General features: G+C 38.6%; 1 protein-coding gene across 3 annotated transcripts in view; it reads right to left on the bottom strand.

Annotated features, from left to right (window-relative positions):
• Positions 1 to 2,846: 2,846 nt before the first annotated feature.
• SYK (spleen associated tyrosine kinase) overlaps positions 2,847 to 17,645 on the bottom strand; it is a 49,424-nt gene continuing 34,625 nt past the window's right edge. For 2 of the 3 annotated variants that reach the window (XM_042023388.1, XM_042023389.1), the window contains exons 7-14: positions 17,439 to 17,507; positions 11,367 to 11,457; positions 10,521 to 10,698; positions 9,120 to 9,329; positions 8,516 to 8,705; positions 7,025 to 7,165; positions 6,702 to 6,814; positions 2,847 to 5,128 (exon numbers count right to left, since the gene is read on the bottom strand). In XM_042023388.1, coding sequence (XP_041879322.1) covers positions 5,056 to 5,128; positions 6,702 to 6,814; positions 7,025 to 7,165; positions 8,516 to 8,705; positions 9,120 to 9,329; positions 10,521 to 10,698; positions 11,367 to 11,457; positions 17,439 to 17,507 — 1,065 coding nt within the window. In that variant the 3' untranslated portion in view covers positions 2,847 to 5,055. The remainder of the gene's footprint in view (positions 5,129 to 6,701; positions 6,815 to 7,024; positions 7,166 to 8,515; positions 8,706 to 9,119; positions 9,330 to 10,520; positions 10,699 to 11,366; positions 11,458 to 17,438; positions 17,508 to 17,645) is intronic. The other variant, XM_042023390.1, reaches the window with a different exon arrangement.

Below are 17,645 nucleotides of genomic sequence, written 5' to 3'. Positions count from 1 at the left end.
GCTGCTCTTTGACAAGCTCAGTGAGCTTGTATCTCTCAAGCATTTCTTGATGTATCCATGCAGTTTTCTTGTTATCTTCTAGAACTATCACTGAAAACCAACATTATTAATTCTTGCCAGCTAGTCTCAGCCTCAGATTACTGCAGGTGGAACCTGATACACCAGTCAGAGAGAAACCGCTCGGTAACACTGGTGAAATCTGCACATAAATTAGAACAAGACATGAAGATACAGCTACAATGGCTGTATGGTAAAAAGTGAGGACAAGTCATTATTGAACTCAAATACGAAAGAATTACACAAAATACATGTGCATGTGTGCTTAAGTGTGTAATGTTTTTAAAGGAAAATCTTCAAGCTGTTCAAGAGACAGCTATTAAAGTTCTCTGCTACCTGTTTTGCTGCTTGGTCATGCAATTATAGTCTCGGCACTCTTGCTGTTGCTGAAACCGGCACAATTACTCTTTATTAAAGCAGGAAGGAGAAAGAACAGATGTTGATGTCAATGCAGCCACTGGCAGGTGGCAATGTAACAAGACAGTGTAATTGAACTGTTCTTTGCAAAATCTTTTCTATTTTTTTCTGTCGTTGCAGAAATGTGTTGCATTTCTAACATGGCAGAGGCACAGGGAGCCCGGCACTCAGCTGATCTCCGACACATGGAGCTCGCTAGGTGAGCAGTGTAGCTGCAGAGGCATGGCAGCGGCATTCCTCCACAAGTACTTTGACACAATTAAGCAAGACATGGACCTAACAGTTTCTTAACCTGACATTTTAAGGCATTTGCAATGGTCGACAGACAAGGGGAGTTAATGCTCTCTGCACATTTACACTGGACTGGTCATCCAGGGGCTATTTACATTTGAAGTCATGAATTTTAATTGACAGTAGTGTAATGCTTTCCCCAGCTGCCTCTTGTTTCCTCTCTTCTCTTGTTATCAAGAAATGTGCACACCTCTACTGCTTCAGGGAAGCAGTGGTTATACTACATGCAGAGTTATGTGCCAAGGAACCCAGTGAGCCTTCGTCTCTATTATCACATATGTGACAGAAAAGAAAAAGATACCTATTTGGAGACAGATGCACATCTCTAGTCTGACTTCAGGGAACTCTGAGTGATTGGACAATTGTTGTTCTCAGGATTTATGTTACATCTCTCTGACTGTTTTTTAACAGGAATGCATTTTTTTCTTCTTCTTCTGCATGCCTTTCAGTCCTTCTGTCCTCACTAAACTCAGGACTGGTAATTAAAATAGCTTGCTTAATGTTTCCCTGTATTATTCAATCCGTATGGCACCCTCACTCCCTTCTAGGCATGTGTGGGGCGTGGTCTGTATTTTTCTGTGTGCAATCTCTCACTGCTGCGGTTGCATAGACACTGAGTCTCAGAAGCCTTTGTTCATCATCCACAGCTGACCATTCACAATATAAATAAATAATGATTTGTCCTCACATGCAACACTGCTTCACAGCAAGGAGCAAAGAGACTGTGTCCTCCATAACACACAGGCACAACAACAGCCGGGGCAGAGTGGAGAGTGCCAGAAATGGCCAGACAAGTGCTTCACTCCAACCGTGTTCAGGCATTGCCACCTCCTGGCAGGGCTGGGGCGAGGACACACTGATGCCTTGGTGCACAACCTGGCCGTGCAGACCACTTGCAGATGGGTTCTTCAGCAAACTGGTAGTGCTGACTGTGACGACTTCAGGGGTGAAAATCATGGATATTTCTCACTGTCTGATTAAAGATCCCCTTTTTGCACAGAGTCAGAAGCAAGGACAGGCTGGACAGGGCTCTTAAGATGTCTGGGTGTGTCTTTATGGGAAAAGGCACATGGCTTCTCATGCTTCAAAAAACTCAGTGATCAGTAAAAAACTCAGTAAATTTGAGTCCTAACCAAAGGAGTAATCAGACTGTTTTCCTCCAGTGAAAAGCCCGCTTAGCATGTCCTTCTGCTTACCTGGTCCTTCTTCTCCACCAGCCTCCCTAACTACATGCTGCAGTTTTCTACTCCTTAACTCTGTCATGACAATTACTTGTGGGCCTACACCACCAAGTAACATTTCTGAGACAAGTCAATCTAAAAATAGACAACCAGGTCCAAACAGCCAAAAGACAAAAAGTCTCTTCATATCAGTTCGTGCAGTCCCACAAGTGGGAAGGTGCAACAATTAGGCCAGATTTGCTACGCAGGAAAACAATCACAGCAGAACAGAGTCAGTCAGTCACTGACTGATCCCCTCAAAGGCAAGCACCTGCTTGAAAGAGATGCCTATCTTTCTGCCTTTCTTGTTTATTATTCAAATTCACATTCACACTGATCTAGCCTTAGCTTTCCTGAGAACTTGAGTATGCAAAAAAAGCTAAATGAGAATAAGATACTGCTGTTTTTATTTTAGAATACCTAGAACAGCTGTCTGTATCTATGAGGGAGGCTCCATGTCATATAACGTGACTTAAATCCTGCATAGCTGACATCTGTAAGGCAGAAATTCTTAGCTAGCTGATACACTACACTGACTCCGGGCACCTCTAATCTTCCAGTATTGTTAACTAACAATAATATAATTAACCATAATTAACAACAGTATTGTTGTAAAGCACTTTGAAGACTTAGATGCAGTAACAACACGCATATTTTGGGAACTTCCTGCTATTCCCGAATTGCTCCAAAAGCAGCTCAGGCTTCATTGGGCTTGTCTGTCCTGTTGGGTACCTTTTACTGTCAACAGGAAAGACTCAGTCTTCCAGAAAAGTCACAGTAACTCAGTACATATACACACTCTGCACAGCATCAGGATTTTTTACAAAGCACGTAATTATGAAAGGATTCTTGTTGACAGCATATTTTGTAAAAGTATCTTTAATTAAAATGTTAAAACCTAATCCATTTATTTCACAATACTTTATATTCTCATTGTAAACTTTTATTATGTAATAGTGAAGTTAAAAATAATCAAGTAACTCCAGAAAGTGATGTTGACATTCACTCAGAAGAGAGAAGGCGACATAATCCTCCAGGTTTGTTGTATCAGACATCACTTTTAAAAAGCATGAGAGATACCGAGTAATGTATCTCTCATTCTGGGAAATTGAGTACTGTCACTCGCTGGTTCATAGAGATTTGTGCAATTTGTTTATAACTAATATCCCCATAAATGTACTAATTGCACATGTAGAGATAACAAATTCTCTGCAACATAGCTAAAGTGACAAAACACCTACATATAACTATGGCTAACTTCTACACAAGCTGGTCTTGTAGAAAAGTGTTTCTTAAAAATAAGACAAAAAATAAATCATCTCCAAGGTAAGTCATGTTTGGTCACATTTGAAACACGGTCTATTGCACTCAGTATCTTTCAGTAGCCTGTGGTGTCTTGCAGTGGATGGCCAAGACTAAACTACCGAAAGTCACCAGGTATTATTTAACAAATAGACCATAAACTTAGTAAAAAGACAAAAACCCCAGTAGCTTCTACATTTGTTTATAGTCCTGTCTTTTATGAAAATTATTTCACACTTTCTCAGTTTAATTGCTCATACAATTTCATTGCTAGAGAAAAAAATACCACTACATCTCTAAGAATACCCTGCTCACACAAAAATTAAACACGTATACTCTAACCAGCCATATGCAATAAATATATCTAACTCTAAATCTTATTCTTTATATTCTTCTAAAATCTCTATATCTAGCAGACAAAATGTATGTAGATTCCTGAGATATACGCAAATGACAATGAAGTAGCTTCTTGTGAGTAGTAGGTGATAGAAATATTGATATTGATAATATTTAAAATGACATTGAACAAGCAAAGCCTAAGGGTAAAAACAGAATCAGAAGTTGATTATATTATTTGTTATTGCTATTACTATACTTCCAATTTAATGCAGATGCACACTACATTACAGAAGAGTGATAAAGCAAATGCCTTTTCCTGAGATGCCCACAGGGATTGATAACAGGATAAATACTAAGATTTTGGAGCAGACAAAAGTAATGTTGTCATGCATATGTCCATTATAAAATATTTGAACTACAAGTGAAATTTAACTTTAGAGGTGATAAGGTGTGGTGAAACTCTCACAGATGCTTTTTAAGAAAGGTTTGAAGAAAAGATAGAAATGATTGCTGCTCAAAACACAACACAAGGAGCTATGGTATGTCCTAATAGATACATAGGAAAGGTATGTCTGGAGAAGGATGAAAAAGCACAGAGAAAGGTAAGCGGTGCTCCATCAAAGTTGTATTTTCAGGAATGCACTATTGGAGTTTACGCTAAAATACAGAATCATCTTAGGTGCTGATATGTTTTCTTCCAAGACAAGATCAAGCCTCTGAGTTCCCAGTTTTCACTGGGGGAAAAAAGTAACTCCCTGAGGAACAGCTGGGCTCCACACATGAGATGAGGAACAAAAGATGGTCATATTTAAAGGATGTGATGATGTTAGGAAGTCAAAACTCCTGATTCCCCCCTGCCTACTTTACTACTAAGAAGAATGTGATTTGGTTTAAAGGGGCTTGGTGATAAAATCAAACACACCATCAGTCAAAGCAACTGACACACTTGCACAGTGAATTTGCTTCACAGTGAGAAATTTTTACACTATTCTTCCTTGAGGAAAGAGAAGGCTGGAACAACTCAATAGATTTAAAGGCTAAGAATATTAAAGAGAAGAATCTAAATTCCTATGTGCATTCCAATACAGGAGAGGAAGAGGGCTCAAAGTCATTAAGTAGGTTTTACAGGAACTGCAAAATGTAATGCTAGTAAAGCTGAAAATAAAATGAAATGGAATGTAGCGAAAGTATAAGCATCTGCTCTAGCATCCTTGCTGCTCACTTTGAGACTGTTACACTTCCAATACTCTTTTGGGGCTGGATTTTGTGCAGAAAGTGAGAAAAGGCAACCTTATAGACACAAGGCTCAGCTTTGAACTTTGCAGGTCGAAAATGGAAGTACAAAAATCAAGATTGCTTGGTTTTGGAAAATGAGCTGCTTCTCAGAGGGTGCTGGCTGGAGATGAGGAAGCTGCTGTTCTCCATGCTGTTAGTGGGAGATGTCATAATAGTAGTTACGTAACCTCATCTCGACTGCAACAAATCCTGGTCGGTCGTCAACACTGTGGAAAGATGACAAATGTCACTGCACAGGAAGGAGAGAGATGTCAAGGTGCATGGGCCTTATTGCCCTTGGGACTCTACCTCAGTGATAGCTCATTTAAAGATGCTCACAGTATTTTCAGACTACCAAAATCATGCTACAAAATTAATACCAAGTGGCAAATACTACTGCAGAGCATCCAGTCAGTGGATTTACTATCATACCTGTTACTTTGGGATTGGTAAAGGTAATAGAAGAAACACATGGTAAATCAGCTCAATTTAATTTTCTACTTCATTTACTTTATTAATAGTCTGGAGAAAAGACTATTTGCCATGCAATATTCTGCCTTATAATGGGTAGTACCATCACACAGAGTAGTTAGAACCCCTGAGAGGAGTCTACCCACACACTATATGACTGTACCATCTTTCTTGTATATCTGCAATTGTATCTTTATTTGGAGAACAGAATTAAACTGACAACAAGCCCTTACAATTTTACATATTGAGATAGTTACTCTGCCTGACCTGACCTGAACCTTCTTTTTAAAATTTATTTTCTTTCCAATAATAAAGATATTTGAGTACAAAATATAAAAATCAGCATGCTTTATGATATGTTTGTTAATAATAACCTGATCCCTTTCACTGGAGAACTGTTAGAGCATTCTTTTAGTCAACCCAAAAGGCAGGAATTACTTTTTAGTTGCACATTTGTTCTAGAGTATTAGGTTTAATAAAGCTAACAAAGAAGCAAGGTACCTAAAAATGAAGTACTACAGCTTCTTAATGTAGACCTTTGTTGGACAGGTCTATTCTCCAGATGGTGAACTGGAAGAATAAGTGACCTTACAGTCTACTTTGGGTGCTTTCTGGAGACTTCCTATAGCTAAAAGTAACTCCAGCAAAATAGTTTAAAACAGTAAATCATAAAACCATTTTAATACATTTTTGCAGTATACTAATTAAAAAAATCAGGTAGGCTTTATTTTTTTCTATAGTTCATAATTCTAATTTCTAAATGGTTATGAAACAGAAAAAAAATGTTTCTGACATATCGGGTATGACCTGAAAAGACGGTTTACCTCTTGCTGATAAGAAGTCAGTGTGGGATACAATTTCAACATATTCAGTTATGAGAGAAGAGAAAAATAGCTCAAAACAATTAAATATTGAGGAATGGATTAAACATTTTGGCAATATGACTTTGAAATTTCAGTAAAGCTAAAGCCTTGGAAATGAAAATTAAACAAAACACAATCCCAAATGAAACAAAAATATTTGCTTAATTTCAAACTTTCTTTTCAAAATGCATTAGACTGACCTTTTTGTGGACGTTCTTTTTTTTGATACCCTGTATTCTGTATATAACAAGCAAACTCTGTTCTACAAAATTGGCTTTTTGTAGTACACGCTGTAACTCAGATAATTTTCACCTGGAAGTCCAATTGACTCTTTAGCTTGAGTATGGTTGTAAGCTGAACTCCAGCTGAAAAGATGTATTTTGAAATAACCCCCACCCACCCCCCTTCTGGCTATTAACCATATAGATTAAAACGTTCTATCAAAAGAGCAACCCCTCACACTCACTTGTATGTCCAACACAACTTCATTAGACTATAGACTTCTGTTGGACAGACTTCAGGACGTTCCATTCGTTCTCCTCTTTCAATCATCTGTGCAACTTCACCACCTTTCATTCCCTGGAACAGGGTGACCAGAACAGTCAGTCATCCAAGCTGCAAATGATTACAGCACACATGACAGCATAAATCAAACAAAGGCCTGGAATTGATTTTTGGGCTATGCTTTGACTCATTTGTTGCAACAACTCCTTTTAGTTAGGTAAAGATATTGGTTCAAATTTGCTCCGAATTTTTACAGATAAAACAAGGCCAAATACAACCACTCACCTTATATGGCTTTTGTCCATAAGAGAAAGCTTCCCACATTAAAACCCCAAAGCTCCAGACATCACTTTTGCTAGAAAATTTGTAGAAATTCATGCATTCTGGAGCATACCATTTGACTGGCCATTTTCCATGACTTTGTGCCTAAAATATGTCATAACCGAAAGGAAAAATCAGGCTAGATACAACAATAAGTAGTAAACACAACCTGAATGCACATAATTCATGTTAACTTAGCTCTGCACAAATTTGTACTAAATACCATAACATTTCTTACGCAGTTAGCATTAGAGAGAATGGGTAACAACTTCTTCAAAAGTGTTACCAAATTGTTACTAATCTTCAACTTTCAAAATAATGCATTGAAATGAAAACTGTGGTAAAAAAAAAGGCTTAGCTAGATGACTTGGAGTCATGTTCTTAGTGACATTTAATTTAAAGTTGCTCTTTAAAAATAGTTTTTTCCATTTGGCTCTCCACAGAGGGTAAGAGAGACATGTCCAGGTGGTTGAAGTGGGTGCTCTATTTCAAAGCACAGTGACTGCCTTGTGGCAAACTGCAGTTTACCTGAATTATGCTGTAATGCTGCATTATGCCCACTGAAGTGTCAAGCTATATGAGCACAGTGCTAGATCTAGTGACAGGACCCTACTGCATCCTGTGGAGTTGTAAAGAAAATGGACTTTTGATACTAATTTTCAAGGCTCTGAGGCTGGGCTTGACAAGCTTCTCTGGCTAGGCTGGTGGCAGTGATTTAAGATGCCTTTTCTGGCAGCAGTTACTACTATTCCTATACAGGAAGGTCATCAGAAGGGAGCATGTGCTTGCTCCTCCTCTGCAGTGTTTCATGGGCTGGATTATTAGTTTCAAAGAGCCGATAAAAGGGCATAGGCAGAAGGAAGAAGTAATTTTAATTGCAAGAGGAATATACCAGGAAAACAAATATAGACATGTAACTGCCTTTATCTCCCACCTTTTACCTTATTAAATGATGCAATTATTCTAATCATTTTGGCTGTACAGAGGTCCAGTGAATTTAAAACCAAGATAAACAAATTTTGCTTAGGTTACTTTATTATTTAACAATGCTATTCTCTCAAAAACCTTCCCTAATTCTGTTCTGTAAGACAATGTATTAGTGCTAGCCTACATTTTCCTTGGACATGACAAGAACTGTTTTGCAACAAATACATTTTCCCCCTTTTATGTAAGGTAGTATCTCATTTCCACAATAACTTTCAATTTTCTAATGACAAGCGTACCAAAAGTAAATGAAAATAGACAAGTAAAAAGAGGGATGAGCTTTTCCCTCCCTACATGTCTCTAAATGTTGATCACATATTTTGAATTTGACAATCTAGTATCAGGCTATAAAACAATGAATGACACATAATGTTTCAGATTTTCAACTTGCAAAACCAATTGCATTTCAACTGAAAATATCTTTATTAAGTTATGTTACTACACAGCTTCCATGTTGGGTTAAAACCTTACCTTGTAATAATTTTCATCAGCACTAAGAGCTTTAGAAAGTCCAAAGTCACTAATTTTGGCATAATGTTGGGTGACTAATAGCACATTTCTTGCAGCCAGATCCCTATGAACAAAATTATTCTCCTCCAGGTATTTCATCCCCATGGAAACCTGATGTACCAGCTCTGTTATATTCTTCTCTGTGACATGTCTGAAAATCACAATTGAATTTTAAAGAGGTCAGTAGCTCATTTTCCTGACTTTTCATGGAGTTCAAATACAAATCTCTACTTTGAACTTGTCCACATTACACTGGGAACCTGATCCACTTACATTTAGCTAAGCTTCAATTAGAAAAGGCAATCTAGGCTCCTGTCCTGGGCAAGATGCTGTGTTATCACATCAAAAGAGGAGAAATTGAAGGATATGTGAAAATTCTCTCATTTATTGAAAATACACTATTTTGGCAGAAATATTTGACAGTTCAGAAACATGTTTCAGTGAAGAATAACTACAATCATTAATTATTACAGTGACAACATATCAATTTTAATTGTCCAAAAAGAAAAATAAAAAATAAAAGAAAGGACCTGTATCGTATGGAATGGAATCAAAGTTCACATACCTATTTTTTTGCAAAAATTTGTTCAATGGCCCAAGTTCAGCCATCTCCATTACCAACATCCAGGCCTCAGCTTCACATATCCCTATCATTCGGACAATATATGGGTTATCCAGTTGCTGCATTACATTTGCTTCTCTCAGTAATTCATCTTTTATGGCTGGATCATTACTCTCGTTCTTCAGAATTTTTACAGCCACGGGCTTGGCACCCCTGCAAAAAAGAATCAAATTCTGGGACTAGTTGCTAAAAAATCTGTGCACTAATGCACACAATCTTCATCAGATGTTTCCATTCACATAGTACAAATTGGGACAAAAGACACAGTTGACACTCAGAGGAGAAAAAAACCAGCCATAACAGGAACATCTCTCCATCAAATGCTCAGAAGACAGCTAAGCAAAAGAGCAAGAATGAAAAGAACCTGAGATAATTACAGATTGTCATAAAAATGCCTTAAGAAGCCTGAAAAAAAGTATACTGGACAAAATTTTCTTGTCCACTCTGGCAAGAATAGCATAAAGCTCTTCTGGCAAGAAAAACTATAAAGAGCTTTCTAAGCACTGGAGTGTTTTGGGGGTGAGACCGGAACACACAGCGTTGCCAGGCCCCAAGGCAGTGCTCTGAAATCCTGAGAATCTAAGCCTACTTCTGCAACCTCCCATTCATATAGCAAACTGAAGGAGTGACTGATGAGATCAACAGAGCTCAAGTGTGAAACAAGATTAAAAAATACACAAGCCAAGATCAGAGCCCTTCAAATCCCTACAGCCTATATTGGAAAAATAAAAATCCTTCCTGCTTCTGAAAACCCTGGTTAAAGAAATCCCTCCAACTTCAAGAGATGGGAGTATGTACATAATCAGTCCATGCACATAAACAGCATACTGATAACATTTTACTATGAAAATGCATGAAATCAAGTACAAACAGGGTCTGTTCCTATGGACATGACATGGTAAAAAATGATAAAAAATGTTCTGTCTCCTTGAAAATCAACATTTCAGCTTCAGGAAAACTGGTATTTATCACACTTACTTTAGGCAAAGCTCTCTTTGCTATAGGTAAACTGTCCATGGCACTCTACACATTTTCTGACAGAGATGTTGTGCAGATGGGAAATACTGTGTAGCATTTGTACTTTTGCAAACTATTGAGGAACACAGTGGAATTCCCACTCTACTATCCCCGTCAGGAGAGAATATAGTCATAAGCAGCATTTCGCACTTTACAGACTAAAATGAGTGCATACATGTACGTACAAAGAGAGAAACTGGTGAATATTAGCCCAAATTAGTTACGGTCTGTCACCCCAAATGACATGCAAAGATTACTGCTGCTCCAAAAAGTAAAGGCTAGAATTTTTACATATTAGATTCCATGAAAATAGAAGGCAACACTCACTTTTTCATCCTATAGAACCCTTTCTTTACAGTACCAAAGTTGCCAGAGCCAAGTTCACCCTCCTCCAAAGTTAACAATTTCCTGTCAAGAGTGACATTTTTTGGTTTAATTTCATCTGGATCAGCATATGGACTTTCATAGACCTCAGTATCCATGGGTAAGGCTTCTCTCTGATCACCTGCAGTTCAAACAATGAAAAAATAAGACATGATTTTAGACATCTTTGCTGCCACAGCTAATATATTCACCTTTTCTATGTTCAAGATCATCAGTGTGTTTGACTTGTAAGGGCATTATAAAGAAACCACATATATATAGTCCATATAGCCCATTATAAGCATTTTAGAACACACCAAAAGACAGTGGCCTCCCCCTGGTGACATGCTGTAACTACTGAATATCTGTGCAGGGTGAAACCAGGATATTCCTTGACAGGAGGGTTAGAAGTTGGCCCTTCTCCTTAGTACTTCCCATTAGTTACCTCACATAATTCTTCACTCAGAATGCTGCCTTACATGTACTTCATTCTTAGGCACCTTGCTTTAATTGCATTATGCTTGGCACTGTGGATGCAACAATTCTTTTTATGATGCGCAAGGATATAGTTTTTAGAGTCAAAGAAATAATAATATTCCACTTCAAAATGGAAAAAGGGTTTCTGCTAAAAGATTTTTGTTATAGATGGTGAAATCTGACATTTTCAGCTACCAGGACTGAGTTATGATAGCGGCTACACCAATATGTAACAGAATGTGAAATATATGCAAGAAAAAAGAAATATGGATTGAGAGAGATCTCTGCCATAAAGAAGAAAATTGCATTAATGCTATATATTACTCTGCCTACCTCTTTCTGCTCCTGTAATACCTCTGTTCCTTTGCAGCACATAAGGATTAAAAGGTGCTTCTTCTTGTGGGTGGCTAATAGTTGACTGAAGCTGTAGCACACAAATAAAGTTTTTCTGTTTAACAATGAATAGGTAAGTCAAAAGCACTTTTTTTCCCCAAGGATTTTGGCATAATGATTGCAAGACACCCATACGTAAGAATCAGAAGGAAAGGGAACCAGAAGAGGTTATTTCATTCTGGAGGCTATTGTTAGAGCAGGCTAAAAGCGTAGAAAGATATGACAAATATTTCAGACCATTAGATAAGAGAGAATTAACTGTAGTGGGTCATGCACAAATCTTATTCTGCAGATATTAAATTTACATCCTCTTTTCAAATTTGCCATGTAACACAAATAGTCAGAAGGATTTCTCTTTAATTTATCCTTCCTCCTTCTTCAAGTTATCTCTCCCCCTACCTAGGCAACAGAGAAATTGCTAGCAAAAATGAAAACAAAAAACAATTTCCTGTTTCTCTTGTGGATATTACAGAGGGACTCTATTTTAAAGAAGTGGAAGAAACTGGAGTAAAAAGTTACTACTTTAATAGGCTTGTGTAACCATCAGGGACAAACATAATGGACCAGATATTAGGACATCTGCTCTAAGGAGGGAGAAGATTACCCAGTTAATTAAGCATCTGGTTCAAATACAATTCTTCTGCCTTTACTCTTGTCAGAGAAATAATATGGAGTACACAAACCGTCTCATCCTATGTTGGTTCTGGAACTCTTCACCTGGGTACGGCACAATGAAGTACATAGATGAGGGAAACTACTAATCTGGTCGCTTCTGTTTGTGAGCTGTTGGGAACACGGGAATTACAGAACCTATTTCTGCACATTAGCTTCTTTTCAAGTAAAGAGAAACAAAGCTCTGGTGGAAGGTGTCCTTGCCCATAGCAAAAGGAATGTAACAAAATGATCTTTAAGGTCCTTTCCAACATAAACCATTCTGTGAAGTTTCCTGTAGTGAACTATTGGATGCAATAGAAGTTTTATCATTTGGAAACTGCATTTAGTAGGGGAAACACCTGACCTGGGAACTACAGACCTTGAAATCATGATGGTATATGCCCAGTTGGCTGAAATAGAAAAGGTTTCACTACACAGATTTTACTGCAAACCATGTGTAGGAAGCCAGTTTTCAGCAATATTCTGGCCTAGTGGGATGAGCACAGTGAAATCAGGCACAGTAAGGGTAATGTTTCTGACTTGAATTGCTTAGTATTTGGAACAGTGTTAAAGGGCCATTTGCTGTCAAAGCAAATCACAAAACTCTGGAGAGTTCTGGGATACATCAAGGAACAAACTGTCTGATCTATCATTCTTGAGAACAAGGGAGGCAAATGAAGGTATAAACCAAGATCCTCAGCTCTAGTTCTGTTTTTCTAGACTGATTCACCCTGGCAGCTTTCCAAGACCTGTGTCACTATTTTACACAGGCAATTCACTAACCCCAAACCCCCATTAAGACTGGAAGTCAACTTTTAACTGGCCAAATGTAATTAACATACACCAAATTTGAACACCTCAGGAATCCATTCACTAGTGAAGAACGGCTGGTAAAAACATAGCTCTGGCCAAGACCGAGATGAGTCCTTAAATTTGACACCAGACATTTCTGCTCGTTGCAATTCAAGAACAGCAACAACAAAAAAATCAGAAAGGATTGGATGCTCTTGCTCAGCAACTGCATTAAAAAAATAAGTACATCAATTCCATGCTTGTAAATAAAGCTCTGCAGCTGTGAATTGGAAATCACACAGTGACACCAAATACAACAAAGTGGGTTCTCTTTCTCAGGGAGCTGCTCATGTTTAAGAAGAATCACAGTGTCTTGTTTATCATTACTTAAGTTGGTTAATATATGTGGAGTGTTATTTCTAATTGTTGCAGATGGATTCAATAGCTTAGTAATGTCTTTTTCATTAATACTCTTTTTTTCCTGTCTGGAAGGAAATGGGAGACCTGGCTACCCTGGACAAAGAGAAGCCTGAGGTTCTCAAGACTTCCATGCCTCAGTATTCAATGGCAAGTTCTGTAGCCACATTGCCCAAGCTGAGAAAGGAAAATGCAGGGACAGGGAGAATGAACACCCTAAGTCCACTGAATGGACTTAAGTTAACAATGAACACTTAAGTCCTAAGGAGAGGATCAGGTCTGTGGTCATCTAAGGAAACTGAATGTGTACATGCCCATGGGACCAATGAGATTCATTTGAGGGTACTGAGGGAGCTGTCAGACAAAGTTGTTAAGCCACTGTCATTTTTGAAAAATTGTGGCAGTGAGGTCAAGTCTCTGATGACTGGATAAAGGGAAATATGACTCCCATTTTTAAAACGGGGAAAGCAGAAGACCGGGGGAACTACAGAGCAATGAGTCTTTCCTTTGTACCAGACAAGGTCAGGAAGCAGATGGTCCTGAAAACTATGCTAAGTCACATGGAGAAAAAAGGGGTGTTTGGTAACAGCCAACATGACTTTCCTAAGGGGAAATCATATCCAACAAATTTGGTGACCTTCTATGACAGGGCTACAGCACTGGTGAATGGGGCAGAGCAGCCGACACTGTCTATTTGGTTTTATGCAAAGTGCTTGACACTGTTCTGTATGACATCCTCGTCCCTAAACTGGAGAGAGGTGGGTTTGATGGATGAACCACTTGGTGGATAAAGAATTGGCTGGATAATCACACGTGAAAAGTGGTGGTCAAGGACTCAATGTCCATGTGGAGACCAGTGATGAGTGGTGTCCTGCAGGGACGGGGCCGATGCTACTCAGCATCTTTGTGGGTGACACGGACAGTGGGATTGAGTGCAGCAAGTTCATTGATGGCACTAAGCTGTGTGATGCAGTCACACTGGAGGGAAGGGATGGCATCCAGAGGGACCTGGACAGGCTTGAGAGGTGGGCCTGTGTGAAATTCATGACCTTCAGCAAGTCCAAGTGCAAAGTCCTGCACCTGAGTCAGGGTGATCCCAAACACATCTACAGGCTGGGCAGAGACGTGATTGAGAGCAGCCCTGAGAAAAGGACTTGGGGGTTATGAAAAAGTTCACATCCAAAGCCGCTTGACCAGCAAAGTGAGGGAGGAGATTCTGCCCCTTAACTCCACTATGGTGAGACCCGACCTGGAGTACTGCATCCAAGTCTGGTGCCCCTACCATGGGAAGGACATGGAATTGACGAAGCAAGTCCAGAGGAGGCCACAAAGTTGATAAAGGGACTGGACCATCTACCCTACCAAGACAGGCTGAGGAAGTTGCGGCTGTTCACAGAGAAGAGAAGGTTGTGTGGAGACCCCGCAGCAACATTCCAGGATCTGAAGGGGGCCTACAGGGAAGCTGGAGGGGGACTCTTCATTGGGAATTGTAGTGATATGACAAGGAGTAATCGGTACAAACTGAAAGAGGGAAAATTCAGTTTAGATAATAGGAAGGAATTCTTTACTATGAAGGTGGTGAGGTTGCCAAGGGAGGCTGTAGATGCCACATCCCTGGAAGTGTTCAAGGAGAGATTGGATAAGGCCTTGAACAACCTGGTCTAGTGGAAGGGGCCCCTGCTCATGACAGAGGAGGCTGGGACTAGATGTTCCCTAAGGTCCCTTACAAGCCTTACCATTCTGTGATTCTACGATTTCTGGCTGAACTACAATTTAATACTTCACAGGCACCTTTTCAGCTCCTATTAGCAACTTGGGAAAATTGTGCAGCACTCAGAAAACCTCAGACGTTTTTCTTTAGTCCTGCCAGTCATGTACTCACAGCATGTACCCACCTTGCATAACTTTGAATTGGATTTTCTACCAGGAATTGGAATTTTTTTCTCTTAAAGTCAAGAAGACTGACTAAAAATGGGGCAGGAGATATGCATCCTTGCATATACAGTGATCTGAGTGATAGTAAAATAAAATTTCCTTTTTATTTAACTGTCATTTAAATGCAGATTCCCTTCTGCCCTACACTTTTAAAACAGCAAGTTTAATTTTGTATATATTTTTTGGATAAAAGGATCTTTTTTTTAATACATCTAAGGTATAGGATAAATGATTACTTCTTGTATTCTTACAAGAAACCGAGAATGGGCAAAATGATCGTGGATTTATTCAACCAGTGAAAAGGAATACAAGAAAAGAGTTCTCTAGAGGAGCCTGTTAAAAACGTGACAGATGAATGAAATGGCTCCAACTACTCTAAATCTGACTTTTACTGTACAGATTATAATTTTATAGTAAATAGTATAGTAATATTCTCATGAAGATTGTGTTCATCAAGAAGACTGACTTATACGGCAAGTGCAATATTCTTTCAGGTTAATAATTCTGAATTGAAAAAATGCATACCATAAAGTAATCTTATTTTATTAAAATTTAATAGTGGAGTACTGCATGACAAGCATCTCATTAGCCATAACCTCAATGAGCTTTGGCAAAGGCATCCCCGTTGCCACTAGGTGGCAGGATTTCCTTTAAATTGTCTAAATTAACACTTTTGCACTGGTAAAACAGACTGATAAGTTTCGATCTGGATCCTAAAATTTAATACAAATAGTGCATTTGGGAAATAAAAAAACCAAAAAATCCCAGGAATGAGTAAATATAACATAACAATTAAAATAAGTAGAATTTTTCTGGTTTACTGTCTGAAAGCTTTTGACATAGTAGAAGTGATTGTGTAATTAACCAGGTCTAAAGTAAACTCTGCTTGTTAAGGTTAACAAATGGTCAGTCTTAGAATTGTTCAGAGCAGGACTTTTGTCTAGAGTCTAAAATCTGGCAGTATGATGTGGGTCTGAGTATTAAGGGTTAAGTACACGTAAGTGGTGATCAAATCAGGTTTCCTAAACTACTTCCTTAAATGACTGTTTTTTCTCTGGCAATATGCTTCAGTCTCTACTCTGTGTATGTTGCCCAGAAGGCAGGAAATAGGTATTTAACAGCAGAAAGTGACCAGAGCAAGACACAGGTTTTACCAGGTTAACAGAAAGCAGTGTGACCAAAAACATGTCTACAGAGTTCAGACCCTACACTCATTTTTCTGAATCAACCCAGAATGTGTGATAGTTTGGCATTGTATTTCAGGTGGTTTAGGGCAGATCATGAGACTGCATCTGTGTTTGTATGTGATAAACACACAATGAAAAAGAGATGTGGGTCCTCCAGGGATACACAGCTGACAACAGCTGTTGGTACTTCAGCATAAAAGTGAACTGAAGCTGTAGGAAAAGAGTATTTGTTATTTATCAGGATTATCAAATACAGTATATATCAAAACACAGCTTTTCACTCCTAACAGTAGCATACCTCTAGGGCTTTTCATGACTGCTCATTTTAGTTGAAGAGCAACTGGAAATAAATCAATAAACATAAAGAGAGACTCATGGATCGAATAGGGCCATACATGTTATTCTCAGCATGCAAACAAACTCATAGCTACAGGTTTCAGAACTACATCAATTACTGGACAGCACCATTTTCTGGCCATGCAAGAGCATTTTCACCAGGACAGGGCTGGGGTCCCCTCAGCCCCCTGGCACCTTACCAATTTTCCCATTCTGTTTGGTCTTTTGACATCTTACACTTGCCCAAATGTAAGTGAATGTATAACAAGGTTTGTGCACATAGGTTATGTAAGTATGTATTTTGTTGTTTTTATTGTACCCTAAATGTGCTCATTAATAACATAATTGTGAAAGCAAGACAATTTTCTGATTAGGAAGGAGAGTAGAAATGTAATTTTGTTCTGCTATAACTGAATGGTTTTGAAAAATAATTTATCACTTACATTTCATGTATATTGGTGGCCAGAATTATGTAAGAAGAGTCCCTCTACTTTTAAAACTCCTCCAAACCCATTGCTTCAGTTATAAAATCAAGCCCATAATTATGCAGGGAATTAGGATAGATGCAGAAAGCTTACAAAATCTTCACAATCTAATTGTTAGTAGTCAAGACAGCAAGTGAAAAGAGGAGGAGAACAGAGTGAAATTAGTCATGTAAGTATTTTTAACCGAAAAAAAGTATATGAGGCACCTTTTTGCTGCCAGCCTTTGGAAAGGTGTACGATTTGAGTCTTGAGATAATTCCACCTCCTGCCCAACTCTAGAAACCACAATGTCAAAGAGGAATAGTAAATGTGTCATGAACATAGCTAAAGGTTTTTCACAAAACAAAAATACAAGAAAAAAACACTCTCAACTCTTCTGTTGCGTGTGCCTGCAAGTACACACATGATGCATC

This window comes from Corvus kubaryi, unplaced genomic scaffold (genome assembly GCF_017639235.1).
Source record: "Corvus kubaryi isolate FWS band 111438036 unplaced genomic scaffold, C.kubaryi_AGA036_p1.0 37249, whole genome shotgun sequence".
NCBI classification, from domain to species: domain Eukaryota; kingdom Metazoa; phylum Chordata; class Aves; order Passeriformes; family Corvidae; genus Corvus; species Corvus kubaryi.
This window is presented reverse-complemented; position numbering and strand designations above follow the sequence as displayed.